This window comes from Cynocephalus volans, chromosome X, assembly GCF_027409185.1.
Source record: "Cynocephalus volans isolate mCynVol1 chromosome X, mCynVol1.pri, whole genome shotgun sequence".
Classification (NCBI taxonomy): domain Eukaryota; kingdom Metazoa; phylum Chordata; class Mammalia; order Dermoptera; family Cynocephalidae; genus Cynocephalus; species Cynocephalus volans.
The window spans coordinates 179,069,080-179,080,670 of record NC_084478.1 but is presented as its reverse complement, the minus strand read 5'-3'; the positions used below and the strand labels follow the sequence as shown (position 1 = coordinate 179,080,670).

The 11,591-nt window shown below is 47.3% G+C and overlaps 1 protein-coding gene across 1 annotated transcript; it reads right to left on the bottom strand.

The window, feature by feature from the left end:
• Positions 1-6,553: 6,553 nt before the first annotated feature.
• On the bottom strand, positions 6,554-11,591 carry LOC134368648 (olfactory receptor 13H1-like). The gene is made up of 3 exons (XM_063085066.1): positions 11,463-11,591; positions 8,389-9,360; positions 6,554-6,736 (listed from the first exon to the last, which is right to left on the bottom strand). The coding sequence occupies exons 1-3, from the start codon at positions 11,589-11,591 to the stop codon at positions 6,554-6,556; spliced, it is 1,284 nt and encodes a 427-aa protein (XP_062941136.1).

Here is an 11,591-nt window from a genome sequence, read left to right as displayed (position 1 = left end):
ACTCTGTTGATTTGCTGCCCAAATGATCTGTCCAATGCTGGGAGGCATGATCAGATCCCCCAATACTATCACAGAACTGATGTCTCTTCCATCACCATGAAATGGGCTCTGCAGAGACAGACATCCTTCTCCTTTCTTTATCTCTGCTGGTGACTCTCCTTCTGTCAAGGCACTCCAGTTGCTGGCGGACCATCTGCATGGTGGTTGTGGCATCAAGCTGCCTTTGCGGCAGCCATAGTTATCGTGGTAGCTATGGAGGGCCACCCACATGGAGGAGATGTTTTTGGCCTGCTCTATGGGGCTGGCAGTGTGCCTGGTTGTGGAGAGTGTCCGATCCACAGTTCCATGCCCCGGGTCACCGAGTTGGTCCCAAGACACTGGCACAGGGTGCCTAGTTGTGGGAGGAGTGCTCAGGTCCCAGGCTGCAAACCCTGGATCCATACCCTGGGTCTCCAGGTGGGCCCTGAGGTGCGGACATGGGTGCCTCGTTTGGGAGGGGAATCCAGTCCCCTTCTCCATGCCTCGGGTATACGGGCACACCTGAGGCACTGGTGCAATGTGCCTGGTTGTGCGATGGTGGTCCGGTCCCCTTCTCCATGCCTCGGTCCATGGGCAGGGCCTTGATGCACTGTCCCAGAGTGCCTGGTTGTGTGGGGATCCAGTCCCCAGCTCCATGCTTCAGGTCCATGGGCAGACCTGAGGCACTGGTGCAGTGTGCCTGGTGGTAGGAGAGGGATCTGGTCCCCTTCTCCATGCCCCGGGTCCCAGCGCAGGTCCCAAGGCACTGGTGCAGTGTGCCTAGTTGTGGGAGGGGTTCCAGTCCCCTTCCCCATGCTCTGGGTCCCAAGGAAGGCCCTGGGGTGCTGGCATGAGGTGTGTGGTTGTGGGAGGAGGCTCTGGTCCCATTCTCCATGCTCCAGGTCCCAGCACAGGCCCCAAGGCTCTGGTGCAGTGTGCCTAGTTGTGGGAGGGGTTCTGGTCCCCTTCCCCATGCCTCGGGTCCTCGGGTGGACCCCGAGGTACTGGTGTGGTGTGCCTGGTTTTGAGAGGGAAGTCTGGTCCCCTTCTCCATGGCTTGGACCCCTACGTGGGGCCCTGAGGCACTGTCACAGCATGCCTGGTTGTGGGAAGCGGGTCCAGTCCCTGGCTGCTAGCCTCGGGTCCCCAGGCAGGCACCTAGGCATTGGTGGTGTGCTGGAATGTGGGAGTGGGGTCCGATCCTTGACTCCAATCATCAGGATCTGGGTGGGGCCCCGAGGTGCTGGTGCTGTCAGTTGTTGTGGATGGGGTCCTGCCCCTGGCTCCATGCATCACGTCTCTTGGTGGGCCCCAAGGAATTCATGGTGTGCCTGGGCCGGAACTAAGGTTTTGTCCTTTGCTTGCTTCTAAAATGGGAACTTCCTGTGGGAACCAGTACTTGAGCTGTGTGGTTGACGTAAATTGCCGCCTTGCTGCTGTTTCCCTAGGGAAGGCTTTTTGTGCAGCTCAGGGTTTAATGGCTGACCTTATAGGTACTTCCAGCTCTCCAGATACTCAGTGCACCTGGGTTGTGTAGAAACTCTGATCTGGGCCTGAGTTTTTTCATGAAACTTCACCCCATGCAATTCGGCATACCCAACTCCTCTGAGTTATTCTGTGCAGATTGGGGTGTGGATCGGCTGTCCTTGCTGTGTCCCAATGCTCTACCGGTGGGCCCGTCTCCCCCACCGCCCGTGCTCCAAACACTTCCCATGGGATGGGCCCTGTGCCTGTCCCTTGTGATGACTCACCAGCCTCTGAGTGGTTCCCCTTTTTCAGTTGTTCTGGCTCCTCACTCCTGTGTGGGTCCACAGGAACATGCTTAGTGGTCTCGCTGTCCTGGGAGCCACCAAAGTCCTCTTCTCCCCTTCCACCTCCAAGCAACTGCATCTAAAGGGCACAGCTGTGGCATCAGCCCGCTCCTGCTCCATGTGCTCCAGCATTAAAGTGGCCATGGTCTGAAACACTGAGAGCAGCTTTTTCTTTCTCTCCTTGTGCACTCTCCTGCCTTCATGTGTTCCATAGGTCTCTCCTCCTCTTCCTGTGAACTCCAGCAGAACCAGCTTGGCTGATGCTACATTTTTGTAGTTGTAAATTCATTGTTTTGTGGGGGAGAGTGAGGCTGGGGACCGTCGATTCCGCCATCTTCAGCGGAAGTCTCTGCAGAGTTTGTTTTAAAGTCAGCCCTATAGTGCTTACAAGAGACATACCTAAAATAAAGCTGTGCTAAAAGGTTGGAAATAAAAGGATGGAAAAAATATACCTTTGAAATACTAAGAAATGGAACCAGGCAAAATAGAACTTGGGGCAAAAAATATTATTACCAATGAAATTAGGACACTACATAATAAGGAAGAAATAGTCTACTAAGTATAAAATCATGAGCTTAGATGCACACAATTACGTAACTTTAAAATGTATAAAGCAAAAGCTGACAGAATTACAAGAAGAAACTAACAAATGCGCAATCATAGAGGAAAATTTTAAGCCACATCTACCAAAAATGAGCAGACCAAGCACAAAATATTGGTAAGGGTATTGATGACTTGAACAACAAACTTAGATCAATCAGAAAGACCTGCTACATAAAGAATATAGGCTTTTTTCAAGTGCACGTGGGACAGTCATGAAATTTGACCACATAACTAGGTCACAAATGAAGTTTCAACAAACTTCAAAGAATCAAGATCGTACAGAATACATACACATTCTCTGACGATATAGAACCATTGTTCTACATTATATGTAAAACAAACTTAAAATGATACCTTAAAATCAAACACACGTGTATTTGGAGCCTTAAAATGCCCCCCTAAATATCTCATTGGTAACAGAGCCAATAATGGCAGAAATTGTGAAATATTTAGAGCTTGATGACAATGAAAGTGTTGCATATCAAAACTTATAGAAGGTAGTGGTCCTGAGAGAGGAAGTTTTAGCCTGAAATACATGGATTTAAAATCTGCAGGGGTGCACCTGGGGTCCTCCCACATACCCAGAAGAAGAAGGGGCCGACAGGGTTACCCCCGCTGTTGGGACTGCGGAATCTCGGGGAAAAGTGAACCTGCTGCCCGCCAACCCAGCCCCGTGAAAGAGACACTCAGACACGGCAGGGATTCTGTCAGGGCAGTTTCACTTTATGGCCCTTACACTGCAATTTATATAAGCAAGCAAGTAGGGGCTTTCCATGAACTAGCCAATCAATTAAAGGATCACGTGGGCATGCATTTTGTACTAACATGTTGAGCATAGCAATCACACAGGGTTCACGAGTGCGGAAATACTGGAGGACCAATAAAAACTTTTGGAGCTATCTTGGGTTATGCCTCCCCTACCTCCCGCGGGCGCCATCTTCATCCTCCACCCATAGGCACCATGTGGCTCACAGATAATGTTTGCTCCTAAAAATGGGCCCAACAAAAATCGTGAAAGACTGGAATGGGGGAAATAGAAAATCACCATCTCATCTCTAGGATGAGAACGATAAACCACTGTAGAGAGAAATTAGAGAGGACACAAGAAGATGGAGAGATATGCCATGCTCTTGGATTGGAAGAATTAACACTGTGAAAATGTCCATAGTACCCAAAGTGGTCTACAGATTCAATGCAATCCCCATCAAAATACCAATGACGTTTTTCTCAGAATTTCAAAAAACAATCCTATCATTCATATGGAATAACAAAAGACCACCAATAGCCAAAGCAATCATGAGCAAGAAAAGGAAATAATAAAGCTGGAGGCATAACACTACCTGACTTTAAACTATACTACAAAGCCATAGTAACCAAAATAGCATGGTACTGGCATAAAAACAGACACACAGACCAATGGAACACAATGGAGAATCCAGAAATCAACGCAACGACCTACAGCCATCTGATCTTTGACAAAGGCACAGAGACTGCACACTGGGGAAGAGACTGCCTCTTCAGTAAATGGTGCTGGGAGAACTGGACATTCACATGTAGGAGAACGAAACTAGACCCGTACCTCTCACTGTATAGCAAAATCAACTCAAAATGTATTAAAGAATTAAATATACATCCTGAAACAATAAACTCCTTAAAGAAAACATAGGGGAAACAGTCCAGGAAGCAGGAGTGGGTACAGACATCATGAATAGGACCCCAAAAGCACAGTCAACTGAAGAAAAAATAAACACATGGAATTTGATCAAACTAAAAAGCTTCTGCAGAGCAAAAGAAACAATTAACAGAGAGAAAAGACAGCCAACAGAGTGGGAGAAAATATCTGCAAAATATACATCTGACAGAGGATTAATATACAGAATACACAAAGAACTCAAACAACTTAACAACAACAAAGAAACAAAAAAAAAAAAACAAGTAAACCAATTAAAAAATGGACAAAGGAGCTGAATAGGTATTTCTCAAATGAGGATGAACGAATGGCCAACAGACACAGGAAAAAATGCTCAACATCACTCAGCATTTGGGAAATGCAAATCGAAACCACTTTGGGATACCACCTCACTCCAGTGACGATGGCTAATATCCAAAAGACTGAGAACGATAAATGCTGGCGAGGTTGTGGAGAAAAAGGAATTCTCATACATTGTTGGTAGGACTGCAAAACGGTGCAAACTTTATGGAAAATGGTATGGAGGTTACTCAAACAATTACAGATAGATCTCCCATATGACCCAGCTACTCCACTGCTGGGAATATACCCAGAGGAATGGAAATCATCATGTCGAAGGGTGACCTGTACTCCCGTGTTTATTGCAGCACTATTTACAATAGCCAAGAGTTGGAACCAGCCCAAATGTCCATCATCAGATGAGTGGATAAGGAAAATGTGGCATATCTACACAGTGGAATACTACTCGGTTATAAAAAAGAATGAAATACTGCCATTTACAGCAACATGGATGGACTCAGACGCAATTATATTAAGTGAAATAAGCCAGGCACAGAGAGAGAAATACTGCACGTCCTCACTTATTTGTGGGAGCTAATCAAAATAAATAAGTAAATAAACAAACAAACGGGGGTGGGGTGGGGAAAGAAGACACAACCATCACAACGTTTCCTTGACTTGGTTAAGACAAGTGAACAGATATGATGTTGATGGGGTGGAGGGGCGAGAGGGAGGGAGGAAAAGGAGGGATTGGTAAAGGGACACGGAAATCAACTCTATTGTATATTGATGAATTAAAATAAAATAAAACATGAAATACATCCATTCGCAGCAACATGGATGAACTTAGAGAAAATCATATTTAGTGGAATAAGCCAGGCACAGAAAGAGAAATACCTCATGTTCTCACTTATTTGTGGGAGATAATAAAAATAAATAAATAAATATACAAAGAAATAAACAGGGGGTGGGGGCGGGAATAAAGTGAATATGTATCAACAAGTCAAAAAAAATACACTTATATTCTTCAATAATAATCATTAAAATAAGAAGCCATAGAACTAATTAGCTCTTTCCAGCATGTGAGGATCCAATGGGAAACTGAGAGTTTGCAGCCTGAAGCAGGGAGCACTCAACAGAGGCCGACCATGCGGGCACCATCACCCTGTTCTTCAGCCACCAGAACTGTGGCGTATCAATTTGTGTTGCTCATAAACCACCCTATCTATGGTATGCTGTTATCGCAGTTGGAACTAAGACACCCTCATCTTACAGCCATTCTACGAACACACCTGAAGGTTTTCTCTTCTATCTCGTGCTTCTTCCTGTGTGTCAATTGCTTTACAAGTTCTGCTGAGAATTGTGTGATATGCAGATGTTTTGGTCATGTGTGAGCACACACGCTTCTCCATAGGGTAACCAAGAGGCCTTGCATTTTATAAACCCCATGCATGTCAATGGGTCGTCTGATGTTTCAGCCGAATTTCTTCTTACTCAAACATTTCACCTTCAGAAAGGTTTACGTACTTCCCACTCATGAATACTAAATATCAACCATATCCTTCATCCACGATTCCTACAGTTTGGCTAGGACTGTGTTCAACATCTAATGTACTGCACAGGTGGCATATGGATGTGTCGATTAAGTCGAGTGTAATAATTATTAAACAATGTGTACTTAAATCACCTCATTGTACACCTTGAATATATACAAATTTATTCGTCAGTTAAATAATTTTAATAAAATATAATAAAAATATAAAATCAAAAAAGAAAAGATTTTAAATAAAATAAAAGAACATGATTATGAGATGATTTTTACCTTCTGTCCATGTTTACCCAGAAGTTTTCAAAGCAAAATGGAAAACATACTGGTTTCAGCCCATCCCCCATAGCCCCTGGTATGTTAGTTATTGCACCTCATTACTCTCATTCCCCCTGTCCTTTGTCCTCCTCGAGACACATTTGTAGGCACTGGGAACGCGGTTGCTGTGCCCCTAGACCTTCAGTCACAAGTTCCCACCCCACTGTGAACCCGACCACCTGTTTTCTGCACTGTTGTCCATCAACTGTGGTGCACGGCTGGAGAAAATGAGAGGTCGGCGCTGCTGGAGACTCAGGACCCCCAATCTACTGCGCTGCCTCACTCCCCTCAGTGCTTGTTCTCTCCACAACCGTCACCCCCGCGGTCCGTGATGACCCAGACAGAAGCAGCTTCCAGCTCTACTACGTGTGGCCTATCTGAAAACGCTTGCAAATCAAACGTTCGGAAGCCTTGAGCAGCAGACGTGCGAGCCATGAGTGGGTATTCAACGCCGAGCCACCCAGGACACAACTGAAAGGACCCACGCTCACCGGGGGCTCACAGGTGGAGGCCACTGCTACCCAGAGCCACCAGCTACGCGCACATCCCACAGTGGCAGGGTTGGCTACATGCCTGGAGTTTTCTTCCTCCAACACACGCATCGGCCACACGTAAAATTGCCAGCTTCGTTGCCTGCACCCACGCACCGCCTGGCACTCTGGGGTCATTGCAGTATCTTCCCCATTCCTGATCCTCCCCTTCAGACACGGCCTTAGCTGCATGAGTCTGAAGCTCTTCCTTCTAGGGACAGGTTACATTGCCTTACCCCACTGATACTGAGCTTGACCGCGTGGCTACCGCTCGCTCACGGAATGGGGACAAGAGCGACAACGTGCTCATTTGATCCTAGGCCTTAAGAGGCATCACGATCACTCCTCTTGGATGTCTTCCACCATCAGAAAAAGAACATGTTCAGTAGCCAGGTGACCTTCTGGTCCCTGAGGAATGGAGTAGGCCTCCGTGGAGTAGGGCCATCCTAGCGCCATGATGTTCTATGCTATGGATGTACGGTGATTCACTTAAACATTGCTCTCCTGCTAAACACTTAGGGCTTTTATTCAAAATTCTCACACGTCCAAAGAGTGCTTGAGCAAGAATTCTTGCACATTTATGTGCCGTGCATGCATTGAGGTGGCATGGTGACGTGAGATTTCAAAGAGGGTCTTTCCCATTTTCCTGGAATTGATGATGAAAGTCCACAGCTATGAAAAGTGGTACTCAAAATACCTCACATTCTACATAGTGAGGACCACCCCCATTCAGGACCAACCACCTACCTACAGGGATTTCCAAAAGGTGCCATTTCAAAGGAGCCCATTCTACGACTTCCTCATAAAGAGGATGGAAGTGGAGGAGTCACGTTGGGGAGGAACCACCCTTCTCCCGAAGGCTCTCCCAGTGCTGTGAAGGGTACAGGGGCAAGCACCTCAAGGGCACCGTCTGTGGGAGTCTGCAAAAAGTGGATATTGACATCTTGCTCAGGGTTAGACATTTTCAGAGCCAGCGGGCTTGCAGATCCACCCCAGGCCTCTCGGAGCAGCAAACTCAGAGGCCAGGGCTGCTGCTAGCTGAGGGCCACCTTCCCAAACAAATGGGTGACCCAAATGCTTGGTTTTTACAGCCACTGAAACTGCCTCCCCCAGAAGCTGTAGCAATTTCCATGAACCCAAGGGTATTTTCCCAGATCCTCACCAACACTATATACTATAAATGGTTTTCATTTGTGTTAATCAGTGGAAAGTGATATTTGGTTGTTGCATAAGTGTGAATGATTATTTCCTCTTACTGAATTGTGTGTTTGTGCCCCTTGGCCGTTTTCTTCTTGTATTTATCTTCTATCTGAACGCTTTGCAAGAGGTTTTGTATACACCGACTATTGATTATTTTCTTGTTATGTGTGTTGCAACCTTTGCTCCTTGTGATGTCTTGCATCTTATTTTTATTTAAGATGCACGTGACATATAGCAGTTTTATATTTTAATGTCATCAAATGCTGGTCCTTGTGTGATTGCTTCCATTTCTCAGATGCTTTGAAAGTCCTTTCCCATTTCTGGACTCCCACTCACAGATGAGAAGTTGCCAGGGCAGCTAAATCATTTGTGCTGTCCTATCTCCCAGCACACTGTCGTGTGCTTGAAGCATGAGGACTTGGCCCCACAAGATACTCTCCTGAGAGCAGCTTTTACATCCTTATTTATCAGGGTGTAGATGAGGGGATTTAGCATTGGTGTCACTGCTGCATAAAATATAGAGACAATTTTGTCCCCATCTTGGGACTTTTTGGCCTGTGGTCTCATATAAATATATATTAGTGTCCCAAAGTAGATGGTGACCACGACCAGGTGAGAACCACATGTGGAAAAGGCCTTAAGCCTAGCCTCAGTTGAATGGATTCTTAAGACAGCCGTGAGGATACAAAGGTAAGAGATAAGGATGAAAGTTAAAGGTCCTGGCATTGAAATGACAGCACATACCATCATCATAACCTCTAGGGAAATGGTGTTAGAACAGAGCAATTTGAAGATGGCTTGGACTTCACAGGAGAAGTGATTGACTGCATTATGCCCACAGAAACTGATGGGGAAGAGCAGAATGGGCACGACAGTGAGCAGGAAGGCTGTCACCCACACAACCAAAGCCATTAAAGTGCATTCTCGAGAAGACATGACCAAGTTGTACCTGAGTGGATTTGAGATAGCCACGAATCGGTCGTAAGCCATAATGGCCAGAAGGAAACACTCAGTCAGTGCCAAGAAGGCTCGGATGGCAAGCTGGGCAAAACAGGAGCTGTAGGAGATGGTGGGAGAGTTCTGCAGGGAGTGCGCCATGATCAGGGGTAAAGCACTGGTGGAGAACAGGAGATCCAGTAAAGACGAGTTACCAAGGAAGAAATACATTGGGGTGTGAAGCTGAGAACTGACTCCCACCAGGAAAACGATCATGCTGTTTCCTGCCAAAGTTAGTATGTAGAGAAACATCAGTGCCCAGAAAAGAACACTCTGGGATGTGGGGTGGTTGGACAGTCCCACGAGAACGAATTCGGTCACTTTGGTGTGGTTTCCAATTTCCTGGTAAATCATTTCGTCTATCCACAGCTACAGGTGGGGAGAGAAGGCAGACGAATCAGCTCTTTGCCAGCAAGGAATTCACCGAGTATACTATCAGGTTGCTTAAAGCACAGCAGCCCTTGACACAAGCTCACCTCTGAAGTTTTCAGCCCCTAACCTGCCAGCAGCTTCAGTGACCCACACCCGTGTCTGCATCCTCTGCGGGGAAAATAAAAAAGCAGTCCTCCATGAAAAAGGACCGGGACTCCTGGATTGTGTGAACACAGTATTGGAGGAAGAGAGAACAAAGGACCCACCCAGCCTTCTGGCCAGCAAGCCTCCCATGAGCTCCTGCTCCAAACTAAATGAGGCCTGACCACGAGAAGAAACCGGCTGCCTCTTCATTCAGGAGCAGGAGAATGACAGTGTAGCGGCACAGGGAAACGTCCTCAGGACAATATTGGCTTGTACTCACTCGAAATCAACACTCAAGGTCCTAAGTCCCTTCCCACACTGGGGCTGAGACCAAAAGATCCACAATGCTTTCCTCCCACCTCTTCAACCAGCAGCTCGTCACTCCTCAAGGCAGAGAAGAAAGGAGAAAGGGAAGGTTGGAAAGTCAGCATCCTCTAGGACTTGTGAGAGATACAGATTCTCAGGCCCCACCCCAGACCTGCTGAGTGAGGAACTCTGGGAGTGGGGCCCACAAATCTGTTTTAACAAGCTCTGCAGGCGTCTGTAATGCATCTAAAGTTTGAGAACCACTGGTCCGAGAACAACTTGATCATTTCCTGCTGGTTTTCAGCTTTCATCCTAAAGTAGGAATGAGAGATGTAACACAGACAGCTTTTCAGATGCTTAATAATTGCAGGGTCCCTCCCAAAGAATTTCGTAAAACTATTCAAACACACACACACACACACACACATTTTCAAACTGGCATCTAAAGATTTTTGTCCGTTTCAATACTTGGAAAGATGTGATCTCTGTTTTCCTGTAAATATTCATAATTTAAAACCACCCCTTCCTGAATATTCCCTGGAAAGGCTCATTTACCCTCAGTACTGTGCATACCTGGGTGTGAAGAGCAAACACAGATTTTCACGAGCCTCTGGTAGGGCTTGCTCCACAGCCAGTTCCTGGTGCAAAGGCTGCTGAGTGTGCTACAGCACAGAACGGGTTCGTCATTTGGGAAGGTGGTCACTTCTTGCTGCCGTCAGGGCCAACTCCAATGTCATGCACATGTGCTTGAGTAAGTGGACTGACCTTGCTCTTCTGCAGACTCCACCTGGAGGTCAGAGGAAAGTGGCCTACGCTGCCTCTTTGCACGCAAAACTACCCCGTGCCACTGAGGCACTGTCAACACCACCTGCAAGGGAAAGGTCTCCGCATGCTCTTCACCGAGACTTCCATGAGTGACATGCATTTCCAAAAATGATATCCCAGCCCCACCTCCACCCCAGAGGGTGGAAGGCGGGATTGTCAGCAAATCGCGCCTGTGAGATGGGTGGAGCAGCTGACTCAAACCAGCCAAGCTTCTTCCAGCTCTGCAGCCAGGCCCCCTTCACGGAAGGAGCCCAAACACTCAGTGACGGTGCTGGACAGAATCAGACCACAGCCCCTTCCTGCTGAGACTCTGAGCCAAGCTCTGTTTCCCCAAGGTTAAGTCGGCTTTGGGACAAACGCAGTGAGATGTTTGTAACCCTTGTCAGACGCTGACGTGTTTGCCCGACTTCAGGGACCCATTGGACGGCCACGAAGTCTTCCCTTGCCTGCAGTGCTCACGTGCCGTCTCCCTCGTGGAGGAGAGAGCTGCCGTCTCAGCTCGGCGAGGCCTTGCCCTCACTCAGAGGCCCGCGGGCCCAGCACTAGGGAGGTGAGGAGCTCGATAGAAGAGTTTAAAACAGCATTAAGGACCTAAGAACTGTGCACAGCAACAAACCATGAATTATTTCCTGATGCCTTCTTCAGAGACTGGGGGCTGAAGAGCAATTGGCTTCTGCTTCTGAAAAGCAGGCCGTAGAGTGGAAAGTGAACACGTGGGCAGAGATGAGGATTTCTTCTTTCCCAGGAGTGGAGGCTAAATTTTACTCCTTTTCCATAAATACCGACGTTTCCTAGCTACTTGATCCCCAGTTTCTGAGGCCCACCAGGGATAGGCGCAGAGGGCATCTCCGGAAGCACAAGATTGCCAAGGATTGCAGAGGCCTGAGCTTTGCCAAGAAAGCCGCCTGAATCTGGGTTATCTGATAGCCCTGCACTGTTACCCCATTGCCCAT